The following is a 25054-nucleotide window of genomic DNA, read 5'->3' as shown; positions in this document are numbered from 1 at the left end:
AAACTAGAGCGTCCCGCGTCCAATCAGCTTCCAAATCCCTAGCGTCAGCAAGTGGGCGGGGCTCAGGCGGATTCCGTTCCCTCTCCTCCTCTCGCTTGGCCACGTCTGAAGCCCTGCAGGTCCGTGAAGGTACATAAATCACCTGCTTATTAACTGGAAATAACCGAGCTTTTAATTTAAATTTTTGCTTCACGAAATTGTTTTGTTTCAAGACATTAAAAGATACATTGTTTTAAGTCATGACACTTATTTGTTTTTATGGTTTCTTCTTTTCTTCTATGAGTGTGTAAACTGCCACTGAGCTTTGCAGACCTGCCATTCCCTCCCCGCGCATGCGCCGGAGAAGGGGAGGGCGGGCCCATTTCCGGGTGGCGCGTGGGGCTTGAGGCCGAGAGCAGTCCCTGCCGCCACCAACATGGAGACTTTGTACCGAGTCCCGTTCTTAGTGCTCGAATGCCCCAACCTGAAGCTGAAGAAGCCGCCCTGGGTGCACATGCCGTCGGCTATGACTGTGTACGCTCTGGTGGTGGTGTCTTACTTCCTCATCACCGGAGGTAACTCGGCCTGGCTGGGGCTCCAGAGGCGCCGAGGCGCGGAGAGCCGGCGGGGGCGCGTCTGATCAGTCGCCTCTCAGCCTGGGAAAGCATCGCTCTGCTCTCGATCTTTTCGGAGGGTGGAGGGAAGTTCTGGGGTCCCAAGTGTTAACGGTCTGAAGGTTTATTTGCCCTCACGCCCTGTCCTATATTTTGAGAGAATTAATGTTCTCACTCCCGTTGCCATCCCTTTTCTGGTCTCTTAGCCAAGTCATCCGAGTCGAATAATGTATTTTTCAAGCCCAGATTGTTGTATTTTTTATTGCATGCCTTAAGTCGTTTGACAAAGACCCTGGGAAAATCTCTTCTGGCCCATTCTATCTCCTTGGTTGGCCAAAAGGTCTTGGCACTTTTACCTTCTCTTTGTCCACGGTCTCTGGAAACTTGGAAGAGACTGGACAGTCCTTAGGTTTGTGAGCTCAAAACTAAGAGTTTGGTCTTGTTTTTGGCCCGCTCAGCAATAAATATGAAAGGAGTTTTGATACATATTTGAGCTAAGAGATTTGCAGAAGGTAGCGTATCAGAGAGCGGAAGTTGAGAATTCAAAGAATAAGGAAAATAGCATTACTTTCGAACACTTCTGCATAATCATCTTATCCTGCCCTTTGCAAAGGGGGCGTCGCTTTGTATAGTGGTGAGTTGGCAATCCAGCTACGGTCTTTTCATAGCCACCACCCTTTCAAGCCGCAGTTTCATGATTTAGTCAACACTGCTACTGCACTTTCAGATTTGGGGAAGTGGGGTATTTAATTTGGAAATTATAAAATTAAAGCTCAACAGATGAGGGACAGCAAGAGCAGATAGTTCTACTTTTAAGGGATTGTTGTGGACCTCTTCATTTTTATACATATTTTTAAGAATAGTTGGCACTGAAGAAGGAAGTATCTGAAATCATGTGAGCTTAGTTCTAGGATGAACCTTTGGATTCAACCTCCTCTCAAATCTAGAATAGCTACAGTTACCTTATGTTCATTTAAATAAATTACATATCACATATTTTTTATGTTGATAAGATACTGTCCTAGCATTGCATTAGCATTAACATTTGCTTAGCACCTTAATAGGTGCTGCATCAAATAAACCATTTAAAGTGAGTGTGGCTTTTTTTTTTTTTTTTTTTCTTAATAAATAAGGCTTCATATGCTAGACCTCTTTCCTATAACCCTTACCTTCCTAGAAGCTAGGGCCTTTGCTAGAAGCCTCATAGTTTTCATTCTAGCTGCTTTTCCCCTGTTGATTGTTTTAACAGTGAGATGCATTTTTTTCTTTCTTTTTAAACGGCTGCACTGGGAGTTCCCTTTGTGGCTCAGCGGTAGGATCCATGAGGATTCGGGGTCCATCCCTGGCCTCGCTAAGTGGGTTAAGTATCCGGCGTTGCAATGACCTGTGGTGTAGGTCGCAGACTCAGCTTGGATCCTGCATTGTTGTGGTGTAGGCTAGCAGTTGTGGTTCCGATTTGATCCCTAGCCTGGGCACTTCCATATGCCACATTTGTGGTCCTAAAAAAATTAAAATAAATAAATAAATGGTGCAGCTGAGGCACATGGAAGTTCCAGGGCTAAGGGTTGAATTGGAGCTGCAGCTGAGGCCTGTGCCACAGCCACAGCAATGTTGGATCCCTAACCCACTAAGCAAGGCCAGGGATGGAACCCACATCCTCACAGAGACAATGTTGGGTCCTTAACCTGCCAAACTGCAATGAAAACTCCGTAATGAGAAGATTCTTTGCCCTAATTTCTGGGAGAAAGTGAAAGGACACCTTTTAGTGGCCAAGACCATGAGCTATCTCATAACAAGGAGTTGGTTTTGCCACTGGAAAGTAGTCTTCTAAAAACCATATGTAGCTTTATAAGCAGTGTTTATTCCTGAGAAATATTCAGCAAAGAATGTATTGAGTCCCTGTTAAGTGTTAGGCATTAGGTACTGGGAACAACAATGAACGAAACGGGTAAGGGCCCTGTCCTTCTGAAGCTTATAATTTTATAATTTTTTTTTTTTTGCTTTTTAAGGCCCCACCTGCGGCATATGGAAGTTCCCAGGCTAGGGACTGAATTGGTGCTATTGCTACACCACAGCCACAGCTAAGAGGGATCCGAGCCACATCTGCGACCTAGACCACAGCTCACAGCAATGCTGGATCCTTAACCCATTGAGCAAGGCCAGGGATCGAACCTGCATCCTCATGGGTACTAGTTGGGTTTGTAACCATGGAGCCACAACAGGAACTTGCTAAATTTTTTTCCATGACATCATTTTTTCCATTGTAAATTGCCGCAAGTGCATTGAATAAGAACAAGAGATTATAAGAAAATAATGAGAGTTGGGACCATCATTTACTTTGGCGTGTGGTTCCTGAGGAAGTGACATGTTAGCCAAAATCTGAAAGATTAGGGGAAAGGGTATGTGAGGCAAAGGGACAAATAATGGACAAATGTGGGCCTGAGAGAACAGTTAGGTGGGTTTTGTAGTTGAGTTAGACTATGTAAGTTTGGTGGCATCACAGACGGAGGAGGATATAATGAAAGATATTTTGGAAGTAGAGTCTGTAGATCTTGAAGATAGATGGATTGGATATAAGGGGAGAATGAGCTGTGAAGGAATCCTCCTGGTGTCTGGTTTGAGCACCAAGGAAATGGAAGTGTCATTTTCTAAGGCTGAAGAAATGAAGGTTTTGGTGGGGAATGGTGAGTCTGGAGGTCACTTGGGGATATATCATAGTTGGACATAACCAAATGTAATTAGTTGGATGTGTCAAGTTTGCAAATGTGAGTCTGGAAGTGAGAAAGAAGTTCATTGATGCTGGTCAATAACAGATGTTTTCTGAACTCCGCCCATAAGCCAAATACTGAAGAACATTAGCAAAAGTTTCTGTTCTTAGGGAGCTTACATCTAATTTTAATAGTGTTAACATTATCTGGTAGCTGTTGGCACCTTGAGAGTCGTTAGCCTAGAAAAACCTTGGGAAGGGATAAGTTCAATGGGGAGAGAATGTAGAAAAAGAAGACAATGGGTCCAGACCTAAGGAACTCCGAACATGTATTGCTTTCTTAGAACAGGAGGCTTAGCTAGAGAGGTAGCAAGAAAACATGGACAGGAGTATCACAAAGGCCTTGAGAAGCCATTGTTCCCCCCAAAAAATGGATTTAGTAAACTGGATTGAGAGCTGCCAGGAAACCTCCTAAGATGAGAACTGAAAAGTGTCCTTTGGAGGTTCTCATGTCATGGTGATGCAGCAGAAAGCATCCATGAGGATGCAGGTTCAATCCCTGGCCTTGCTCAGTGGGTCAGGGATCCTGCATTGCCATGAGCAGTGGTGCAGGTCACAGACTCGGCTCGGATCCTGAGTTGCTGTGGCGTAAGCCGGCAGCTGTAGCTCTGATTCTTCCCCTAGCCTGAGAACCCCCATATGCTGCAGGTGTGGCCTTGAAAATCAAAAAAAAAAAAAAAAAAGTGTTCTTCGAATTTGACAACACGGGGATCCTTAACCACCTTCGCTAGTGACATCAGTGGTGGCAGAAGCCAGATCAGAGTGAGCTGAAGAGTGAAGTGTCAGTGAGATAATGGAAACAGCATGCTTACCAAATATTTTTTTTTTCCAGAAAGAAACATGGCTCCCTTTCAAAAAGGAAGCATAGAGATAGCATGTTAACTTGGAGGATCTGGTGTCAAGGGAAGTTTGATGTAGGGAACAAGAGATTGAAAATACAGGAAAAAGAAGAGAGAGCCAAAAGAACAGAGTCTTTAAGATGTCAAGGGGGGGCAGAGTCCTGATTATTGCAAAAGAGACCCCATGTTGATGGGAGGAGGGACTCTTCCTCTGTCATAATGGAAAAAGTCGGTGAGGGTGCATGCAGGTACCAGTCTGTAGATTGGGTGAAGGTGCAGGGGAATTAGGGAATTCCTAAGTGACTGTTTCCGTGATACAGGAAGGTTCCCAAGCTAGGGGTCACATTGGAGCTGCTGCCAGCCTACGCCACAGCCACAGCAATGTGGGATCTGAGCCGTCAATGACCCACACCACAGCTCACAGCAACACCGGATCCTCATGGTTACTAGTCGGGCTCATCACCCCTGAGCCACAACAGAAACTCCTCCTGTAAATGATTGTTTTGTTAGTCACAGGTGAGGGAGGCAGTCTTGCTATGCCAAAGAAAAACTAGCAGTGAGAGTGATGGAAGACTGGAGAAAATAAAGAGTAGATGATGACAGTGGGAGATTGGGAAAAACGGGTTTGGTGGATGTTACCATAACTGATTATGATGACATAATGGCATAATGATGGATATTAACATTAATGACCATGAGTCTCTAATGCCAGTTGGCTTAATGGTGTAATTTTAAAATGTCTTATTTTACTTTTGGCTTTTTTCTTTAGGACCACACCCGAGGCGTATGGAAGTTCCCAGGCTAGGAGTCACATCAGAGCTGTAGCTGCCAGCCTACACCATAGCCCCAGCGATGCCACAGCCCAGCCTTGTCTGTGACCTACAGCACAGCTCATAGCAGTGTTGGATCCTTAACTCACTGAGCAGGGCCAGGGATTGAACCCACATCCTCATGGATACTAGTTGGGTTCTTTACCACTGAGCCACAACAGGAACTCCTTATTTTATTTTTAAGCAAGAAAATTTCTCTGGTTACCTCTTAATTTATAAAAACAAATCCAAAAATAAGTGGAATATTTACTTAAACTAAAAATAGACTTTAATGTCAGATCTCCTTTATCGTGGAGTCATTCTGCAGTTTAGAAATAGTTAATGAATTTCTTTTATGAAATACCTCTTTTGGAGATAATGCTGTTTTATGGGTCATTCTAAAACACTGAGTAGAATTTCCGAATGGTTTTTCTGATGTCTAGGAGATCAGTTGGGCCTCATATGATTGTAATAATACATCAAAGCAGTTCCATTTAAATATATACGAACCTTTAGAGACAGGTGAAACTCTAATTCTATTTTTAAACTAGGAATCCAATCTAATCTATATCGTTGTCTTTCATTTAGGAATAATTTATGATGTTATTGTCGAACCTCCAAGTGTCGGCTCTATGACTGATGAGCACGGCCATCAAAGACCAGTAGCTTTCTTGGCCTACAGGTAAAAGAAACCATGTTGAATGATTTGCTGGTGGGACGGACGCTTGCTGGGGCATGCCTGCTTAAAGATACAGTGCCGGAGTTTCTGTTGTGGCTCAGTGGAAACCAATCTGACTAGTATCCATGAGGACGCAGGTTCACCCCCTGGCCTTGCTCAGTGGGTTAAGGATCCGGCATTGCTGTGAGCTGTGGTGTAGGTCGAAGAGGCGGCTCAGATCTAGCATTGCTGTGGCTGTGGTATAGACCAGCAGCAATAGCTCTGATTAGACCCCTAGCCTGGGAACCTCCATATGCCGCTGGTGTGACCCTAAAAAGCGAAAAGCAAAAAAAGAAAAATTTGTGGGAGTTCCTGTCATGGCACATCGGAAACAAACTCAACTAGTGTCCATGAGGATGCGGGTTTGATCCCTGGCTTCGCTCAGTGGGTTGTGGATCCAGCATTGCCTTGAGCTGTGGTGTAGGTTGCAGATGCGGCTTGGATCCCACGTTGCTCTGGCTGTAGCGTAGGCTGGCAGCTGTAGCTCCAATTCGACCTCTAGCCTGGGGACTTCTATACACCTTAGTTAACAATGCTTGCTTTTAAAAAACTTCCCTTTGAAACAAGAGGCTTATTAATTATTATAAAACTCAGGAAACATTTCTAATCCAAAATTAATTTGAAATTGATGGTAGAAATTTAAATAGCAGAATTTTTAAAAGCTAAAGTTCTGGATAAAGGGTTCATGTGCATACAACAGTTGGCTTTTTAAGCTAATAATTCAAGTGTATGTATTGATTTTATATACACAATTGTGCTAGTAGAAGTTTTAAAACTTTTTTTGAATGTAAGCTCCTCGAAGACAGATTTTTGTCTGTTTTGTTCATTGTTATATCCACAGGACGTGGAACATCAATAGGCTCTCAATAGATGTTTATCAAAATGAATATCCAGGAATATGGTAAAATAGTTGTAGGTGTAAGAATAAAAAATAAACACAAATATTTTTAGCAGACATAGGAATTTGAATCTAAGGAAAAAGTTCTTTTTTGTTTTTATGGCAATTTTCATTTATTCTTACGCTGTGTTTTTTTTTTTTTTTTTCCAGAGTAAATGGACAATATATTATGGAAGGACTCGCATCCAGCTTCCTGTTTACAATGGGAGGTTTAGGTTTCATAATCCTAGACCGATCCAATGCACCAAACATTCCAAAACTCAACAGATTTCTTCTTCTCTTCATCGGATTCGTCTGTGTCTTACTGAGTTTTTTCATGGCTAGAGTATTCATGAGAATGAAACTGCCGTAAGTTATTGAGTACTTTGGGTAATAAGCATCTTAACTTGCAGATTGGTGAAATAGTTACCTGGATCACATAAAAATCACAGGAGACTTAACCTTCATTTAAACAGATGAAAAATTTGAGAACCAAAGAAATTTGTGACTTACTCAAGGTTATAGCTGTAGTTAGTAGCAAAATTGAGACAAATAGGTCTTCCTGACCTTTATCTCCACGCATATTCATGAGAAAATTCAGTTATTTTGCTGTGGTATCAAGAACCACTGACTGGAGATGTTTCTTTAAAGTGCTTTTTAGTAATCTATAGCATGTGGAGTTCCCACAGTAATAGTAGAAATATTTTGAGCTATTGCTGCTGCTCTTTGAATGTTGATATGACCATGGAACACTCATTAAGACTTGGACACGGAGTTCCCGTCGTGGCTTAGTGGTTAACAAATCTGACTAGGAACCATGAAGTTGTGGGTTCGATCCCTGGCCTTGCTCAGTGGGTTAAGAATCCGGCGTTGCTGTGAGCTTGGTATAGGTTGCAGTCGAGGCTCAGATCCCGCGTTGCTGTGGCTCTGGCATAGGCCGGTGGCTACAGCTCCAATTAGACTCCTAGCCTGGGAACCTCCATATGCTGAGGGTGCGGCCCTAGAAAAGAACCAAAAAAAAAAAAAAAGAAAGACTTGGACAGGAAAGGAGTTACTGCCTCTTCAAAAAGATGAGGAAAGGATTTCTCATGTATGTATATGAAAGCTATATTAGTTATATATCATATATTTATTATGTATTAGATTATTATTCGTATATATTAGATTATTTTGATTCAGAAAACATAATATCTTTAGAACAAAAATAAATTGGTCTTATAGCAACTTTTAAAATTCTGTTGGAGATCATTCATTTGAAATGTGGACAAGTCTGATCACATTCTTTTTTTTTTTTTTGTCTTTTTGCCTTTTCTAGGGCTGCTTCCGCAACATATGGAGATTCCCAGGCTAGGGGTCTAATTGGAGCTGTAGCCACCGGCCTATGCCAGGAACACAGCAACTCGGGATCTGAGCCTCGTCTGCAACCTCCACCATAGCTCACGGCAACGCTGGATCCTTAACCCACTGAGCAAGGCCAGGGATCGAACCTGCAACCTCATGGTTCCTAGTTGGATTCGGTAATCACTGTGCCACGACGGGAACTCCGTGATCACATTCTTTTTGATGTCCCATCATATATAAGCAGTTTGATATAAAATAAGTGGGATAGCGACAATGACAAGACAGTAAAAACCACCAGTACCATGAGTTTTTTCAGATCAAATAAGTTGCTAGCATCTGAGATAAAAGTTGGCTATGCTATAAGATGCTTCCTGGTAACATCCAGAGTTTTAGTCTCACAAAGAGTCTGGTATCATCTTTAACAAGAGGTACCTTTATTTTGTTTGTTTATTATTTATTTATTTATTTATTTATTTTTGCCTTTTTAGGGCCACACCCGAGGCATATGGAGGTTCCCAGGCTAGGGGTCGAATCAGAGCTGTAGCTGCTGGCCTGCACCACAGCCCCAACAACACGGGATCCCAGCCATGTCTGTGACCTACACCAGAGCGCACGGCAACGCCGAGGGATCCTTAACCTGATGAGCGAGGCCAGGGATTGAACCCTCATCCTTATAGATATTAGTCAGGTTCGTTACCGCTGAGCTGCTGCAGGAACTCCAAGAGGTACCTTTAAAAAGGAGAGAGCAGTAGCAGTGAAATGGGAAATAAATTTTCCCATTTACACGTTTTAAAAGACCTGATATCTTCCCTACTGATATGATTTTACAATCCAGAACATAGCTTTATTTGATGCATGAGCATAAAGTTACTGATTACAAGGAAGAATACCACAACAGATAATTCTATCAAGAGAGAAATGCCCAAAAGTGCATGTTCACCTATCAGTATAGGCAGATGACAGGAAGCTGTCTCTAAAGAGTCCTGAGCACTTTTGTGTCATAGTTTGAGCCAGCTGTTGAGTAATCTTCTTGAACCTTGGTTTTTTCTTGTGAAGCTTAGATTTTTTGTTTTCTTTTTTTTTTTCTTCGGTCGTGCCCAGGGCATGTGGAACTTCCTGGGCCAGGGACTGAACCCACCTCACAGCAGTCACTCACACTGCTGCAGTGACAACACTGTATCCTTAACCTGCTGCACCACAGCGGGAACTCTCTTGTGAAGCTTAGGTCTTAGAGTATGTTTTTTGTGAAGTATCAGGCAGTATAGCAGCATGTTTACGTGGAGCTCTTCAGAGTCTACATACATCGAAAAAGCCTTTTTTAAAAATTCATTTTGCAAGGGGATGGAAGGGTGAGAAGTATTGGGTTGTCTCAGAGTTGTGCAGGTAGTGGTATGAGATGAAAATTCTCTTCTCTGTACCCAGAGCGTGGATTGGCCAGGCTAATAGAAAAGGGCAAATGCAGTCTGGGGAGATCACATTGGCTGAACATAGATCTAAGCCCTTTAGGGAATCAGGTGAGTCTAGGAGCTGGCAGGGAGGAAAATCACATTCTTGAGTGTCTGTTATGTGTCAGCCGCTCTAGTAGATCTCAACCCTGTGACGTAGTTTTTTATCTCCACCTTGGAGATGAAGCAAATTGAGACTCGGAATTAAGAATAGCTCCTGTTTGTCAAGTGCCTATTACCATGAGTAGCAGTTACTATATTAGCAATTCTCTTATATAATCCTTCAAATGCTTTGATATAACTCCATTTTACCGAGGAAGAAACTGAGTGAGATTTGCCCAGACGTACCCCCTAGTGGTAGAGGCAGGGTTAAAAGCAGAGAAGTTCTAAAGGCATCAGCAGGGACCGGGGGTTTTAAAACCTCCCCCCCTTCCCCTTTTTTTTTGGCTGCACCCCTAGGCCTATGGAAGTTCTCAGGCCAAGGACTGAATCTGAGCTGCATCTGCAGCCTGTGCCACAGCTGTGGCAACACCAGATCCTTAACCCACTGTGCCAGGCTGGGGATTGAAATGTGCCTCTGCAGCCACCCAAGCCGCTGCAGTCAGATCCTTAACCCTTTCTTAATGATAGTTGTAAATGCTTTTTCTATTTTTCTCTTGATCCTGCAGATCCTTAATAATAATAGGTTGTAAGGATTTATTGGAAAAGGAAAAGTCGGGAACTTTGTGAAAGCAGACTTAACGCCTTAATTTAAGGGGGCTTTCAGGAGTTCCTTTCGTGGCTCGGCAGTAACGAATCTGACTAGGATCCATGAGGACGCAGGTTCAATCCCTGACCTTGCTCAGTGGGTTAAGGATCTGGCCTTGCCATGAGCTGTGGTGTAGGTTGCAGATGAGGCCTGGATCTTGTGTTACTGTGGCTGTAGTGTAGGCTGACAGCTGCAATTCCAATTTAACCCCTAGTCTGGGTGTGTTCCTAAAAAGCAAAAAAAAATATAGAAGGTTGGGGGGGAGTGGGTTTTAGGGCCCACCTTGGACACTTAGGGCTCAGAGCTACAGCTAACGCCACTGCCTGCCAACAGGACATTTCCTAAAGAAACAGAGATGCAGGGGAGACGCATCTGCACACTGTTTTCAGAGGGTTCAAGGGCTTACTTCCCAGGCAGAAACAGCTCCTGGCCTTCCCACTTTCTCCTCTGGTAATATTAGAATTTTTAGGAAATCTAAACCAGCTTCTTTGCATAAAAAGGTTTATGATTTTTGTTGGATTGTGAGAGGCCAAAGGAAATTGATTCTGACTCTTAGCTTTAACTTTTCCGTCACATTTTCTTTTCTTTGCCTTCTTTTTTCCTCATCCTTTATTGTTCAGCATATTGGTTTGTAACGTTGTCTTTTGAGGGAGAAGGATGATGGAACCAAGGCCCGGTAATATATTTAGTTATTTGGGGGCAAGATAGGAAGTAGGAACCATGGTGAGGGGTCACGCAATTCTATTTTCAGATTGTCATTTGATTCATCATAAAATTTGTTTGGGACACTTTGAAATGTTGCTTCCTTTTCACTTTTTGTGTTTATACATTTTATTTTTACAGGGGCTATCTGATGGGATAGAGTACCTTTTTAGAAGAAATCAGTGGATACTGAATTTGCTCCTGTTAACGAAGTTTTCAAAGGCTGTACCAGTCCTCTGATAAGAAATATAGAAAAGGAGGAAAAGTGGCAGAAAAGAAACATCTAGTGAAAATGTAGGAAGCATAATAAAGCTTGGACTAGAATGTCTTTTTGGTATCAAAGAGACAAGCTTATCAGTATTTTGTCCTGCTGGTCTATACTGACGTACCAATGATATTAAGTGGCATTTCCTTCTTTTTTTTTCATTTCTTAAAGAAAATGTACTTCATTTCTACAACTGTAATATTGAATAAAGTGATTATTTTTTACAGTCCCCTTACCGTTTTTTGGAGGCGACATTTCTGACCTTCACAAATTAATGTACAATCAGGAAGTGAGATCCCATAAGCTGAGAACTCTGGACAGCTAGTCAGCCTTTCCCGTGGTGCTTTGCCTTTAAACAGAGTGTGTGACAGTACATGATTTCACATATGTCTGTAAGACTGTTTGCTGAACAATAAGATGTATGAAAGGAGCAGAAATAAATAATTTTTCTAATTAATGCCTTTTATTTTGTTTCTTAATTGACTGATGGTATTAATCCTTGATCTGTAGTTAGCCACTCCCATCTTATGAGGTTTTTTTTTTTTTGTCTTTTGTCTTATTTTAGGGCCACACCCATGGCATAGGGAGGTTGCCAGGCTAGGTCTAATTGTAGCTACAGCTGCCCGTCTATGCCACAGCCACAGCAACGCCAGATCCGAGCATTGTCTGTGATCCACCCACAGCTGACCGCAACGCTGGATCCTTAACCCACTGAGTGAGGCCAGGGATTGAACCCGCAACCTCATGGTTCCTAGTCGGATGTTCTTCCACTGCACCAAGATGGGAACACCTTTTTTTTTTTTTTTGTCTGTGACTCTTAAGCTACTGTTGGTAGCCTGAAACCTCCAATTGTAGGTGGCAGGAGGCCTTGTGAGGTAGCAACTCCATTGCTCTATCAGTATTTAAGCATGGCTTGCACATTTGTGTCAGTGTTGTTTTAGTGTGCTAGTGTTAGATGAAAGTTCCCATCAAGCATTCATTTTCAGTAAGTAACACAATTTTGAGCGTGTGAACACATCTGCAGACCAATCTGGTTGTCCCCTAATTTCTTTTAGCCAGGCCTTTTGCTTCTTCCTAACTGGCTATGAACTTCACTTCTCTAGTGCTTCAGTGAATTCTTATCCTAAGCTCTTTAGGCTTAGAGTAAATTTTCTCTCAGGTGGATTATTTTTTGGCCACACCCATGGCATCTGGAATTTCCTGGGCCAGGATTGAACCTGAGCCATAGCAGTGACAACGCTGGATCCTTAACCTCTATGCCATCAGGGAACTCAGGTAGATTTTTTTTTTTTCCCCCTCATATCAAGGCTGATCTAAATGTAGCTGTTCCTTGAGTTCCCATCCTGGCTCAGCTGGTTAAGGACCCAGTTGGTATCCATGAGGATGTGGGTTTGATCCCTGGCCTTGCTCAGTGGGTTAAGGATCCAGGGTTGCTGTGGCTGTTGTGTAGACTGGTAGCTGTAGCTCCGATTTGACCCCTAGCCTAGCCTGGGAACTTCATATGCCACAAGTGTGGCTGTTTAAAGAAAAAAAAAAGATTCATTATTTAAAAATTTTGAGAACCTATTATATATCAGGCAGCACAAAGAATTATAGGGATGAAAAAGACAGATAAAGGCTTTGTCCTCATAGAGCCTATGTTCTCATAGGAAAGCCAAATAACCAAAAGATTAAAAAATGTTTATAGGAATTGCCTGGTGGCACAGTAGGTTAAAGATCCAGCTTTGTCACTGCAGTGGTTCAGGTTGCTACTGTGGCGTGGGTTTGACCCCTGGCCTGGAAACTTCCACATGCCTTGGATGTGGCCAAAAGAAAAAAAAACTTAAAAATTTAAAGATGTTTATAGAATTGCAGATACTGATAAATGCCACAAACAAAAACAGCAAGATAATAGTCTACTACAGTAATGAGAGATTTGGGGAGAGGTTACTATTCTCCAAAGCTCTAAAAAAGGAAAATACAACCTGTATGTGTTCATCAACTTTAAAAGCTTGATTTAACTTTAAATACATTTTTTTGTTATTTGGCCTTTTTTTAAAATCTTGATTAAACTAGACGGACAGAAGATAGCACAAAGGCGTTAAGGTTTCAAAAGATCTTTTCCTGTGTGATTGAACAGTGAACAGTTCCTGTTTAGCACCACCAGATGGTGCTCTTAAGGTTTAGTGTGTTTTTCTATGTCCCAGCTATTCAGACTGGTTTGGTTTTTGTTTTTATAGTAAAATAGATGTATCTTTACTAAACACAATGAAATACATTTAAATAGTTTTGCTGGTAAAATTTCAATGTTTTCTGTGAATAAAAAAAATCGTATCTTTTACTAGACTTAAAATGCTTTAGGCAGAGTTCCCATCGTGGCTCATCAGTAACGACACTGAGTAGTAAACACGAGGATGCAGGTTTGATCCTTGGCATTGCTGTGAGTTGCGGTGTAGTTTGCAGATGTAGCTCGAATCTGGCCTTGCTGTGACTGTGGTGTAGACTGGCAGCTGCAGCTCCGATTAGACCTCTAGCTTGGGAACGTCCATATGCCAGGGTGTGGCCCCAAAAGAATCAACAAAGAAAGAATGCTTTGGGGACACTAAGCCAAAATGTCACAGCCTGATTAGGAAGCCTGCTAACCAGCATTAAGATGAGCCAAGGTTAAATAAATGAAAGAGACTTAAAAACTAGGTGGAAAACAAACTAATCTTGGAGTTTATCACAGAATTCTCCAGGAGAGGGATGCTAAAAAGGAGTTTGAAGAGCAAAATGGTTTAGTGAAGAGTGACTCAGTGAGAGGTAAAGGAAGGAAACAAAATTAGCCAGGCGAAGCTGTCATTCTGTGATGCATAGCTGACAGAGTTGTCCGCCCAACGGGGAGCTCCAGAGGAAAGAATGCCTGTCGGAAGAATAGGAGATTGGGTGGAAATGGCTAGACCCTAGTACCACTCACAGCCTTGTCAGGTGTTTGGCCTGGCGCCATCCAGAGATTAGCATGATCCTGCCTAGAAGGGTGACATGAACCCCGATGACGCCTGGAGGCTGTCAGCTAACCCCACTCCTTGCAGCTAGTCAGTGAGTCCATCAAGGGAATGTGAGCAGCACATGGCTGTTTGCTACAGATGAATAAAGAACATATCCTCTTCTTAGTAGTAAAATGAGAGGAAATCCTCTATGTCTTGTTTATTAAAGGGAGAGTGTATCATGAGAGTCATCAATGTTTATTTGAATTGGGAATTGTGAGGTAACTTGGGTTCTTAGTAACGGTACATTCCTGAAGTGCAAAGACGGAACAAAGGTTATTTCCCCATTTCGCTAGTAAGTAAATTGAGATTCCTTTGTTACAGAGCTTGAACTAGAACCCGGGTCTCCTCAAAGCTGATCAACTGTTTCCATGATGCCGTGCCATTTTCTGATACTTGGCTTTAGAGTTGTCCAGATGGCGGGTCATATTCTTCCAGCTTTGCTCATGCAGCAGTAAAGCAGATCCAAAGTTACTTCCCATACTGCCTTCAGGTTTCAGGATGTCCCATAAAGGGTCAGGAAAGATCACCCTTTCTTTAAAAACAATAAAAATGACAGTGGACCACTCAAACCAATAATGCAGTAACGTTTCTCTCCCAGTACTTTGAAAAAGGAGGACATCAGAAAAAGACGCTGAGGAATTCCCATCGTGGCTCAGTGGTGATGAACCCAACTGGAAACCATGAGGTTGGAGGTTCAATCCCTGGCCTCACTCAGTGGGTTAAGGATCTGGTATTGCTGTGAGCTGTGGTGTAGGCTGAAAACGTGCCTCGGATCTGGCATTGTTGTGGCTGTGGTGAAGGCTGGCAGCTGCAGCTCTGATTCGACCCCTAGCCTGGGAACTTCCACATGCCATGAGGGCAGCCCTTGAAAGAAAGGAAGAGAGAGAGAGAGAGAGAGAGAGAGAGAGAGAGAGAGAGAGAAAGGAAGGAAGGAAGGAAGGAAGGAAGGAAGGAAGGAAGAAAGGAAAGAAGGAAGAAAGAAAGAAAGAAAAGAAAGAAAGAAAAAGATGATAAGCTCATTCTGAAAAAAACAAAACAAAACAAAAAACAACCCCCCCCAAAAAAAACCTCCAAAACCCCACAAAAGCCAAGATCAGTCTTTGAAGGTAGTAATAAGAACATACTTATTTATAAAAGATATAATGGCAGATGCTGGGTTACATCAGTAAGAAAAACACAACCCCTGTTCATGCAGAATTTATAATCTAGTGAATATACACTAATGGACCAATTCTCTTTGCTAAAGGAGCACTTGAGAGGAGCACCCAAACCCAGACTTGGGGTGAGGGAAGCCTTTAAAATTTGTTTTTGGAACAATGGCTACTCATCTTCCTAAAGACAAAAAATTTGTTTTTGGAACATTGGCTACTCTTCTTCCTAAAGACAAAAACAAACAAACAAACAAAACACCAAATGCACTTTTCCCCAAATCTCATCATGATTCTCAGGACAGGAATGCTGAACAGTGGGAGCACTATAAGTATGGTACTAGAAGGACTCCATTGTTTATTTCCTTTTTTTTTCTTTTTTCTGTCCTTTTAGGGCCACACCTGAAGCATAAGAAGTTCCCAGGCTGGGGGTCGCATAGGAGCTACAGCTGCCGGCCTATGCCACAGCCACAGCAACTTGGGATCCGAGCCACATCTGCGACCTACACCACAGCTCACGGCAACACTGGATCCTTAACCCACTGAGCAAGGGCAGGGACGGAACCCGCATCCTCATGGATCCTAGTCGGATTCACTACTGCTGAGCCATGATGGGAACTCCAAGGGGCCATTCCTTGAATGGAAACTCCCATCTCTTCCTTCGACATTGGCCACCTGTCCCTAATCCATCTCCCGACCCCTCCCTGATGCACGAAGTTGTCCAGCACTCTTTGCAAGAGGATCTAACCACCAATTAATTGTTGCCAAGTTTATGGATCTTGGTTCATATAATTTTTTACAAATCATATGAGATGCTTAAATCCTAATTACTTTATCCATGATAAGGTGTCTTCACTTCTGTTGAATCTGCTAGTGATGGGAATCTTTTTTTTTTTTTAGCTGCCCTGCAGCATATGGAGTTCCCAGGCCCAGATCTGAGCTGTAGTTGTGACCTAAGCTGCAGCTGTGGCAATGCCAGATCCTTAACCAACTGTGCCATGCCAGGGATCAAACTTGCATCCCAGCACTCTCGAGGCAATGCCGATTGTGTTGCACCGCAGCAGGAACTCCAATGGGATCTGTGTACCTCTGGAGGCAGTCCATGCCATCTTCAGATCTCTCTGTCTTAAAAGAAAAGAAAGCTATTTTTTGTTTTGCTTTAGTTCATTGGTTTCAGGTCCACCCCTTGTGTCTGTATCTTGACATATCCACCTACACTACATAATGACAGCCAGCACTTCCAACAGTCAAATCGTCTCCTGAGCTTCCATTTTTTTCAGGCTTACATTTTTAGTATTCCAGGCTTAGAAACGTTGGTTCTGATTCCTTCAGGATTATCCCTCTTGACTGCGCTCTTGGTTGTCTGTGTTCCTTTAGGAGTTCCCATTGTGGCTCAGCAGATTAAGAATTCGGCTAGAATCCATGAGGACGCCGGTTCGATCCCTGGCCTTGCTCAGTGGGCTAAGGATCCGGCATTGCCACAAGCTACAAGTGTAGGTCACAGATGTGGTTGGGATCTGGCATTGCTGTGGCTGTGGTGTAGGCTGGCAGCTGCAGCTCCGGTTTGACCCCTAGGGCAGGGAACTTCCATATGCCGCAGGTGTGGCCCTAAAAAGGAAAAAAAAAAAAAAAAAAAAGGAAAGAAAAAATAATAATTCCTCTTCCCCCTGAGAAAAAAAGCTCCCCAAAAGATTATGCACTCTGCTCGGGGTGTTCATACTTAGGTCAATAGATCCATTTTGGTGGCTACAACATTTTCATAAGCTGTGGGGATTTTTTCAATTAAAAAAATTTTTTTTTAACTTTCAAAGTTTTGGCCATGCCCGTGGTTCCTATGCCAGGGATTGAACCCTTGCCACAGCAGTGACCCAGGCCACAGCAGTGACAACACAAGATCCTTAACCCACTGAGCCACCAGGGGACTCCCTTATAAGCCGTGTTAATCAGCTTCTCGGTCAGACAGACCTAGATAGACGATACCAAGATTTACTAGGAGATCAGACTTGGGATCAGTCAGATTTGCATTCATAGTCCAGCTCTGCCAATTACCAGCTGTGTCACCATGGACAAGTCGTTTAGATTCTCTGAGCCTTAAGAGGAAAATGAGGATAAAAGGAAAATGAGGATAACAATACCTACCTTATAGGGACGTTCTGAGAATGAAACGAAATAGCGCACAGTCTCTGGAACATATTAGATGCTCCAGAAATGTTAGCTCTGAACTTGTCTTGAGTGCTTCTTCCTTTCGCACTCTGCAGTTTTATTTAATGCATGATTATACTTTCTCCCCTGGGGATGGGAGTGGTGGAAATATGCACACAGGCATGTGTGATAAATATAGTTGAAGCATGAAATGTCTGCTTTTATTTTCATGACCATTTAACAAAGTGTTTTTATGATTTATATTGTTCCGTGCGGGGTGGAAATGGTTTCTACACAGTGGGCAGCATGACGCCACCACTGGACTGGAGGCCAAGGAGCTGCCTTTGGTTAATGGTCGGCACTTCCTCGTTGTCACAGAGGCCATCTCTTCAGATGCCTCCCGTCGAGGATGAACCTTCATATGCGCCATTAAGTGCTTATGTTGGCAATTGCTCCACCTCAGAAAAGAGTTTTCTCTTGACAGCAGAGTGTGGGTGCCAGTCTAAACACAGAGCACTCAAGTTCTGAGCAAGGGAACAGGCTGGAACAATTGTAACTCGGAGTCCTCAGAACTGCTGTCCTACTTCAACGGCGAGGAAAGGATATTAGCAATTTTCATATCTGTGTTTTTGCACATAGGATTTTGCATAGTAACATATTTCAAATTTGAAAAGTGCCCTTGGAGTTCCCGTCGTGGCTCAGTGGTTAATGAGTCTGACTAGGAAACATGAGGTTGCAGGTTCGATCCCCGGCCTTGCTCAGTGGGTTAAGGATCCAAGGTTGCCATGAGCTGTGGTGTAGGTCATAGACGGGGCTTAGATCCTGAGTTGCTGTGGCTCTGGCGTTGGCCGGTGGCTACAGCTCTGATTAGACCCCCTAGCCTGGGAACCTCCATATGCCTTAGGAGCAGCCCTAGAAAAGGCAAAAGACAAAAAAAAAAAAAAAAAAAAAAAAAAAAGAAAGAAAGAAAAAAAAAGAAAAGTGCCCTCACATCTATTACCTCGTTTAATTCTAACAAGGACCCTCTTCTGGGTCTCTTAGCGTCACAAAAACAAACAGCAGGCTGAGTCAATAAGGAAGGTTCCATGCTGGGAACTTGATCCATATTTCCAATCCTTAGAACAATTCAATCCAGGCAATAGTGGTGTCTCCACTTCACTGGGATGAGCTGGGATTGAACTAAAGATGCCTGGCTCTAAAGCCCTTTGCTTTCTCCTAGAACATCATATATTTTTTTGGTCCTATATTTGAATTTCTTGTTTAAAACTCAATCTTGCATTTCCCATCGTGGCACAGAGGCAACCAATCTGACCAGGAACCATGAGGTTGCAGGTTAGATCCTTGCCCTTCTCAGTGGGTTAAGGATCTGGCATTGCTGTGAGCTGCGGTGTAGGTTGCAGACAAGGCTCGGATCTGGCATTGCTGTGGTTGTGGTGCAGGCTGGCAGCTGTAGCTCCGATTGGACCCATAGTCTGGGAACTTACATATGCTGCGGGTGTGGCCCTAAAAAGCAACAAAACAAAACAAACAAAACTCAATCTTGATTTGTGTTTCCCTCTTGATGAATGATATTGAGCAACTTTTTATATACCTGCTGGCAATCTGTATGTCTGCTTTGGAAAAAAAGCTATTCAATGAATTCCCCAATGGTTCAGTGGGTTAAGGACCTGGCCTTGTCACTGCCGTGGTGAAGTTTCAAACCCTGGCCCAAGAATTTCTTCATGTTGCAGACAAAAAATTAGCTACTCAGTTCCTATGCCCATTTTTAAAACAGGCTTTTTTTTTTTTTTTTTTTTAATTGTATGAGTTCTTGGTTAAATTGGAGCTGCAGATGCCAGCCTACACCAGGTACAGCAACATCAGGTCTTAGCCATGTCTACCACCTACACCACAGCTCACAGCAATGCCAGATCCTTAACCCACTGAGCAAGGTCAGGGATCGAACCCACATCCTCCTGGCTACTAGTCAGGTTTGTAACCCACTGAGCCAAAATGGGAACTCCTAATTGTATGAGTTCTTCGTATATTTTGGGTATTAATCCTTTATCAGATATATAATTTGCAAATAACTTCACTCATTCAGTAGGTAGCCTTTTTATTTTGCTGATAGTTTTCCTTGCTGTGCAAAACCTCTTAGTTTGATGTAGTCCCATTTATTTATTTTGTTTTTGTTTTCCCTGCCTGAGGAGACACATCAAAAAAAAAAAAAAATATTGCTGAGACTGATGCATGCTGCCTATATTTTCTTTTAGGAGTTTTATAGTTTCAGGTCTTAACATTTAAGTCTTTAATCTTTTTGAATTTATTTTTGTATATGGCATGAGAAAGTGGTCCAGTTTGATTCTTTTGCATGTAGCTGTCTAGTTTTCCCAACATGATTTGTCAAAGAGACTGTCTTTCCCCCATTGTATATTCTTGCCTCCTCTGTCATAAATTAATTGACCAGGTAAGTATGGGTTTATTTCTGGGCTCTCTATTCTGTTCCTTTGATCTATGTGTCTGTTTTTGTGCCAGTACCATACTGTTTTGATGACTGTAGCTTTGTAGTAGTCTGAAGTAAGGGAGCCTGATTCCTCCAGCTTTGCTTTTCTTTATTAGGATTTTTTTGGCTATTTGGTATCTTTTGTGTTTCTATACAAATTTCAGAATTATTTGTTTCAGTTCTGTGAAAAATGTCATTGGTGTTTGATAGGGATTGCCTTGAATTTGTAGATGACCTTGGATAGTATGGATATTTTAATAATATTAATGTAAATCAAAACCATAATGAGCTATTACCTCACACCTGTCAGAATGGCTTTTACCAAAAAGATAACAAATAAGAAGTGTTGGAGTTCCTGTTGTGGCACCATGGTTAACGAATCTGACTAGGAACCATGAGGTTGCGGGTTCAATCCCTGGGCTCACTCAGCAGGTTAAGGATCCAGCTTTGCCATGAGCTGTGGTGTAGGTCAAAGAGGTGGTTCAGATCCAGCATTGCTGTGGCTCTGGCAGGGGCTGGCAGCTACAGCTCTGATTTGACCCCTAGCCTGGCAACCTCCATATGCCTCGGGTGCAGCCCTAGAAAAGACAAAAAAAAAAAGAAAAAAGAAGCGTTGGTGAGGATGTGGAGAAAAGGTTACTCCTGTGTCCTACTGGTGGGAATACAAATTGGTGCAACCACTATGGAAAACAGTATGGGGGTTCCTCAAAAATTAAAAAGAGAACTACTGTACAATTCAGTGATTCCACTTCTGGGTATTTTTCCAAAGAAAACAGAGACACTAATTCAAAAAGATATATGTGGGAGTTCCCGTTGTCGTTCACTTTCAATCCCTGGCCTCCATCCTTGAGGCTGAAGGAGAGGCAGCGGGTTTGTTAGCACTGCTGCCTGCTGTAATGTGGAAAATAAAGACGATACCTAATGAACCCATGGATCTGACTAGGGAGAATTCCAGGCAGAAGGCAAAAGGTGTTGGCTGGTTTCTTCCCGTTCCTGTTGTATATAATGACATGTGAGAAGAGCGAGATGAGCCGAAGAAGAAACTGTTCAGTTCGGTTTTTGAATTTAATGAAAGAGAACGCCCAGAAGAGTCCAGATGTGTCTAAAACAGAGTTTATCAAAGAAATATTCCTTGAGATTTTGTCGTTGATGGAGTTCCTGCTCTGGTGAAGTGGGTTAAGAACCCGACTGCAGTGGCTTGGGTGGCTGTGGAGGTGCAGGTTCGGTCCCCCGCATGGGGCAGTAGGTTAAAGGATCTGGTGTTGCTTCCACCATGGCTGGGCATAGGCCGCAGCTGTGGCTCAGATTCAATCCCTGGCCCGGGAACTTCCATAGGCTGCAGGTGCGGCCATTAAATAAGAAAAATTAAAGGATTTTGTTGTTACATCGATGATAAAATTGTAATCTTTTAAACATCATCTCTCTGTGTCCAAATTACAACTGTAACTTTTAGTTGTACCGTATGTTTTCAATGTACAAAGAACTTGTGTATGTATATTATCCCAATTCTCCTGACAATCCTGCTGCTAGATAAGTAGGAAAGCTATTGTCAGTCTATAATATCAGTAATAGCATCAACCATCAGCCATCCTTCCTCCTCCGATTTTGGGATTCTGACTGTGTGCCTGCTGCTACGCTTTAAATAGGTGATCTTACATCCTTATAGTGCAGTATTAGACTCATAATTTATGGATGAAGGCTATCAGGCCAGAGAGGTAAATATCTCAACCACAAAGCATCAGGAGTAGAATCTAGATTCAAACCTTAATTTGACTCCAAATCTAAACTCCCATTTTACCTTTTTCCTTGAGAAGAAGGGGTATCAATTTTAAACCAGAGGAGTTGCTGTTGTGGCACAGGGGAAATGAGCCCAACCAGTACCCACGAGGATGCAGGTTCAATCCCTGGGCTTGCTCAGTGGGTCAAGGATCCAGTGTTGCCATGAGCTGTGGTGTAGGTCACAGATGAGGCTTGGATCTGGCATTGCTGTGGCTGTGGTGTAGCCTGGCAGCTGCAGCTCTGATTAGATCCCAACCTGGGAACTTCCATACGCTGTGCGTGCGGCCCTAAAAAACAAAGTAAACAACAAAAAATTTAAACCAGAAAGCATCTTCAATGTGTGGATTGTTTATACTTTATGAAATGTCATCCTTATTGTCTATCTCATAGTCAGTATTTTTCAGGCTAATTATATGTGAGCTATAATTTTGATAAATTACTTGACCTTCCTTCAGCATTTTTTTTGGGCAGCATATGGAGGTTCCCAGGCTAGGGGTCTAGCTATAGCTGCCGGCCTACACCACAGCCACAGCAACGTCAGATTGAAGCCTCGTCTGCAACCTACACCACAGCTCATGGCAACACTGGATTCTTAACCCACTGAGCGAGGCCGGGGATCAAACCCGAAACCTCGTGATTCCTAGTCAGATTCGTTGCTGCTGCACCACAAGGGAAACTCCTGACTTTCACCATTTTTAAGTTAGGAGTGCCCCAGTACTACAATTAACTTCTTTATTTGTAAAATAAATGGACTGGATCAGATGACTGCTAATGCCTCTTTCACCTTTGATATTCCTTTCATCTCTAATTTTCTGCCACGTGGGTTTTCTATTGTTTTTAAAATTTTTTGGCCATGCCTGTGGCATTCGGAAGTTCCTGGGCCAGGGGTCAAACCCATGCCACATCAGCGACCTGAGGTGCTGCAGTGAAAACTTGGGCTCCTTAACCTGCTGTGCCGCAAAGGAGCTCCATGGGCTTTCTAATCAGTATCTGCAGGGCTGCAAATGAATTCCATTTGACCAGCAGATGGGGCTCTTGATAATAGAATAAGACGAAACATGTATTGAGCACCGACCATACACCAGGCCTAGGTGCAGTCCTGCTGCTGCCTCAGATTTACATGACCGTGTTCTCAGGCCTATCTCTTTCTTTCTTTTTTTCTTTTCTTTTTTGCCATTTTCTTGGGCCGCTCTTGCTCTCGGGCGGCATATGGAGGTTCCCAGGCTAGGGTCGAATCGGAGCTGTAGCCACCAGCCTCCGCCAGAGCCACAACAACGCAGGATCCGAGCCGCATCTGCAACCTACACCACAGTTCAAGGCAACGCCGGATCGTTAACCCACTGAGCAAGGGCAGGGACCGAACCTGCAACCTCATGGTTCCTAGTCAGATTCGTTAACCACTGCGCCAGGACGGGAATTCCCTCCCCTCAGGGCCTATCTCAAATGCTTGTTTTGACATGTAAGAAAAGCTTTCGAAAGGAACACCTGCCATTTTACTAAGAAGGAGCTTTTCCCTGTGTGATTACTGAGGCCCCTCCCAATGCTAAGTGCCACGATTTGAGGCCCAGAATTAAGTGACCTTAGGAGCTTAGGACTCCTTTGCAAAGGACCTGTTCTATCTAATCATCTGTGGCTTTCAAATACCTCCCAGGAACTCAGGAGCTAGAAACTGGCCTCTTATTAAGGATTTTGTGATCATAAATAGGATACAGAAGCTACAGAGAGTTCAAGAATATTTTCAGTTTACATGCAGTTTTTTTTTTTGGCTGCGCTTGCAGCCCGCAGATGTTCCTGGGCCTGGGCTCGAACCCACACCACAGCAGTGACAGCTGCTGGATCCTTAACTTTCTGTGCTGCCAGGAAAAACTCCTACATATACATTTGTTATACCTAAAATCTTTTATCCACAATGTAACAATAATACTAATACCATCTTTGCCTTACCCCCAGGTATCAACTACATGATGCTTCAACATAGGAAGTAGAATAATCCAGAAGTTTCTGAACTTTTGTTCTCTCTTTGTGTCTCTCTAAGCTCTCTTACAGTTTTCCAGTATCGATTATTATTACTTTATAAAAAGCCACCATGAATTATAGGGTGGTCATTATACTGTAACATTTCTAAGGAAAAGAAGTCGCAAAATAAGAGCTGCCTGGAGTTCCTGTTGTGCGCCAGTGGAAATGAACCTCACTAGCATCCATGAGTTCTTGGATTTGCTCCCTGGCCTTTCTCAGTGGGTTTAAGGATCTGGTGTTGCCCCATGCTGTGGTGTATGTAGGTCACAGATGCGGCTTGGATCTGGCCTTGCTGTGGCTGTGGCACAGGCTGGCAGCTGCAGCTCTGATTGGACCCCTGGCCTGGGAACTTCCATATGCAGTGGGTATGGCCCTAAAAAAAGCAAAAAAAAAAAAAAGATAGGAGCTGCCCTGCTGCTGGCAAGCCCATTTAAAACTGCTTCAACAATCAAATAGAAGATTTGCCAAATATTTAAATAACCTCTCAAAAGTAGGCCAGGACAAACCAGTAGTTCTTCCATTGACTAAGCTTGGACATGCGTCCTGTCATGAGAGGTGATGTTCCCGCCTCGCTGAGGCTCCAGAGGTTGAGTAACCTGTGCAGGTCTTTGCAACGAGCTCGTCCTCCCAGGGACCACATGGCTGGAGGTCCCTGCCCTGTTCCGTGCCCTGTCAGCACTTTGATAAGAGCAGGCAGGTGCACCAGAAAAAGCTGAATCCTAACTGTGTCTAGGGGTTTGGGGGGTCTAGCCTGTGAAGATGTGCTGTTTCTTTTTCTCCCCCTTCCATCCCCTGCGGACCCCCCAAATGTTACATAATGTGGCTGTTACTAAAGTAAAACTTTAATAAGGAAATTGCCTCTGTATCAAGGAGGTTTGTTGTTTCCCTTGTCTTTGGAATTTATCTTGGATCTTTTCCTCCGAGTATGTTAATCAGTGTTTCTGAGCAGACAGGGAGTAAACAGGGAAAGTGCTGATTCACTAGCCTTTGCACAGCGCTCCATTCTCTAGGACATTTAACCTTTTAAACGCCTAAGTCTTGTCCTTGAAAGGAATTGTTTTTTTTTGTTTGTTTGTTTTTTACTGTGGAAATCATTCAAGGAAGTGTGGGTATTAAAAGAAGCTAACATCAGGAGTTTCCTGGTGGCCTAGTGGGTGAAGGATCCGGTGTTGTCACTACTATGGCTTGGGTCATTTCTAGGGTATAGCTTCCATCTCTGGCTCAGGATCTTTTGCAGGCTGCAGGTGCAGCCAAAAAAAAAAAAAAAAAAAAAGTAGCTAGTATTTATTGAATTAAATTAATTAATAAATTAATTTATGTCTTTTTAGGGCCACACCCGTGGCATATGGAGGCTCCCAGGCTAGGGGTCTAATCG

General features: G+C 43.0%; 1 protein-coding gene across 1 annotated transcript; it reads left to right on the top strand.

Moving 5' to 3' along the window:
* On the top strand, positions 348–11561 carry OSTC (oligosaccharyltransferase complex non-catalytic subunit). Its single transcript, XM_003129258.4, has 4 exons — positions 348–554; positions 5597–5690; positions 6775–6972; positions 10981–11561. The coding sequence occupies exons 1-4, from the start codon at positions 416–418 to the stop codon at positions 10997–10999; spliced, it is 450 nt and encodes a 149-aa protein (XP_003129306.1). The 5' UTR covers positions 348–415; the 3' UTR covers positions 11000–11561.

The sequence above is a fragment of the Sus scrofa genome, chromosome 8 (assembly GCF_000003025.6).
Source record: "Sus scrofa isolate TJ Tabasco breed Duroc chromosome 8, Sscrofa11.1, whole genome shotgun sequence".
In the NCBI taxonomy this organism is placed as follows: Eukaryota; Metazoa; Chordata; class Mammalia; order Artiodactyla; family Suidae; genus Sus; species Sus scrofa.
This window is presented reverse-complemented; position numbering and strand designations above follow the sequence as displayed.

Coding starts and splice junctions, on each gene's coding strand:
- OSTC (XM_003129258.4), top strand. CDS start 416: ATGGAGACTTTGTACCGAGTCCCGTTCTTAGTGCTCGAATGCCCCAAC. Junction 555..5,596: donor TTACTTCCTCATCACCGGAG/GTAACTCGGCCT, acceptor TCTTTCATTTAG/GAATAATTTATGATGTTATT. Junction 5,691..6,774: donor GTAGCTTTCTTGGCCTACAG/GTAAAAGAAACC, acceptor TTTTTTTTCCAG/AGTAAATGGACAATATATTA.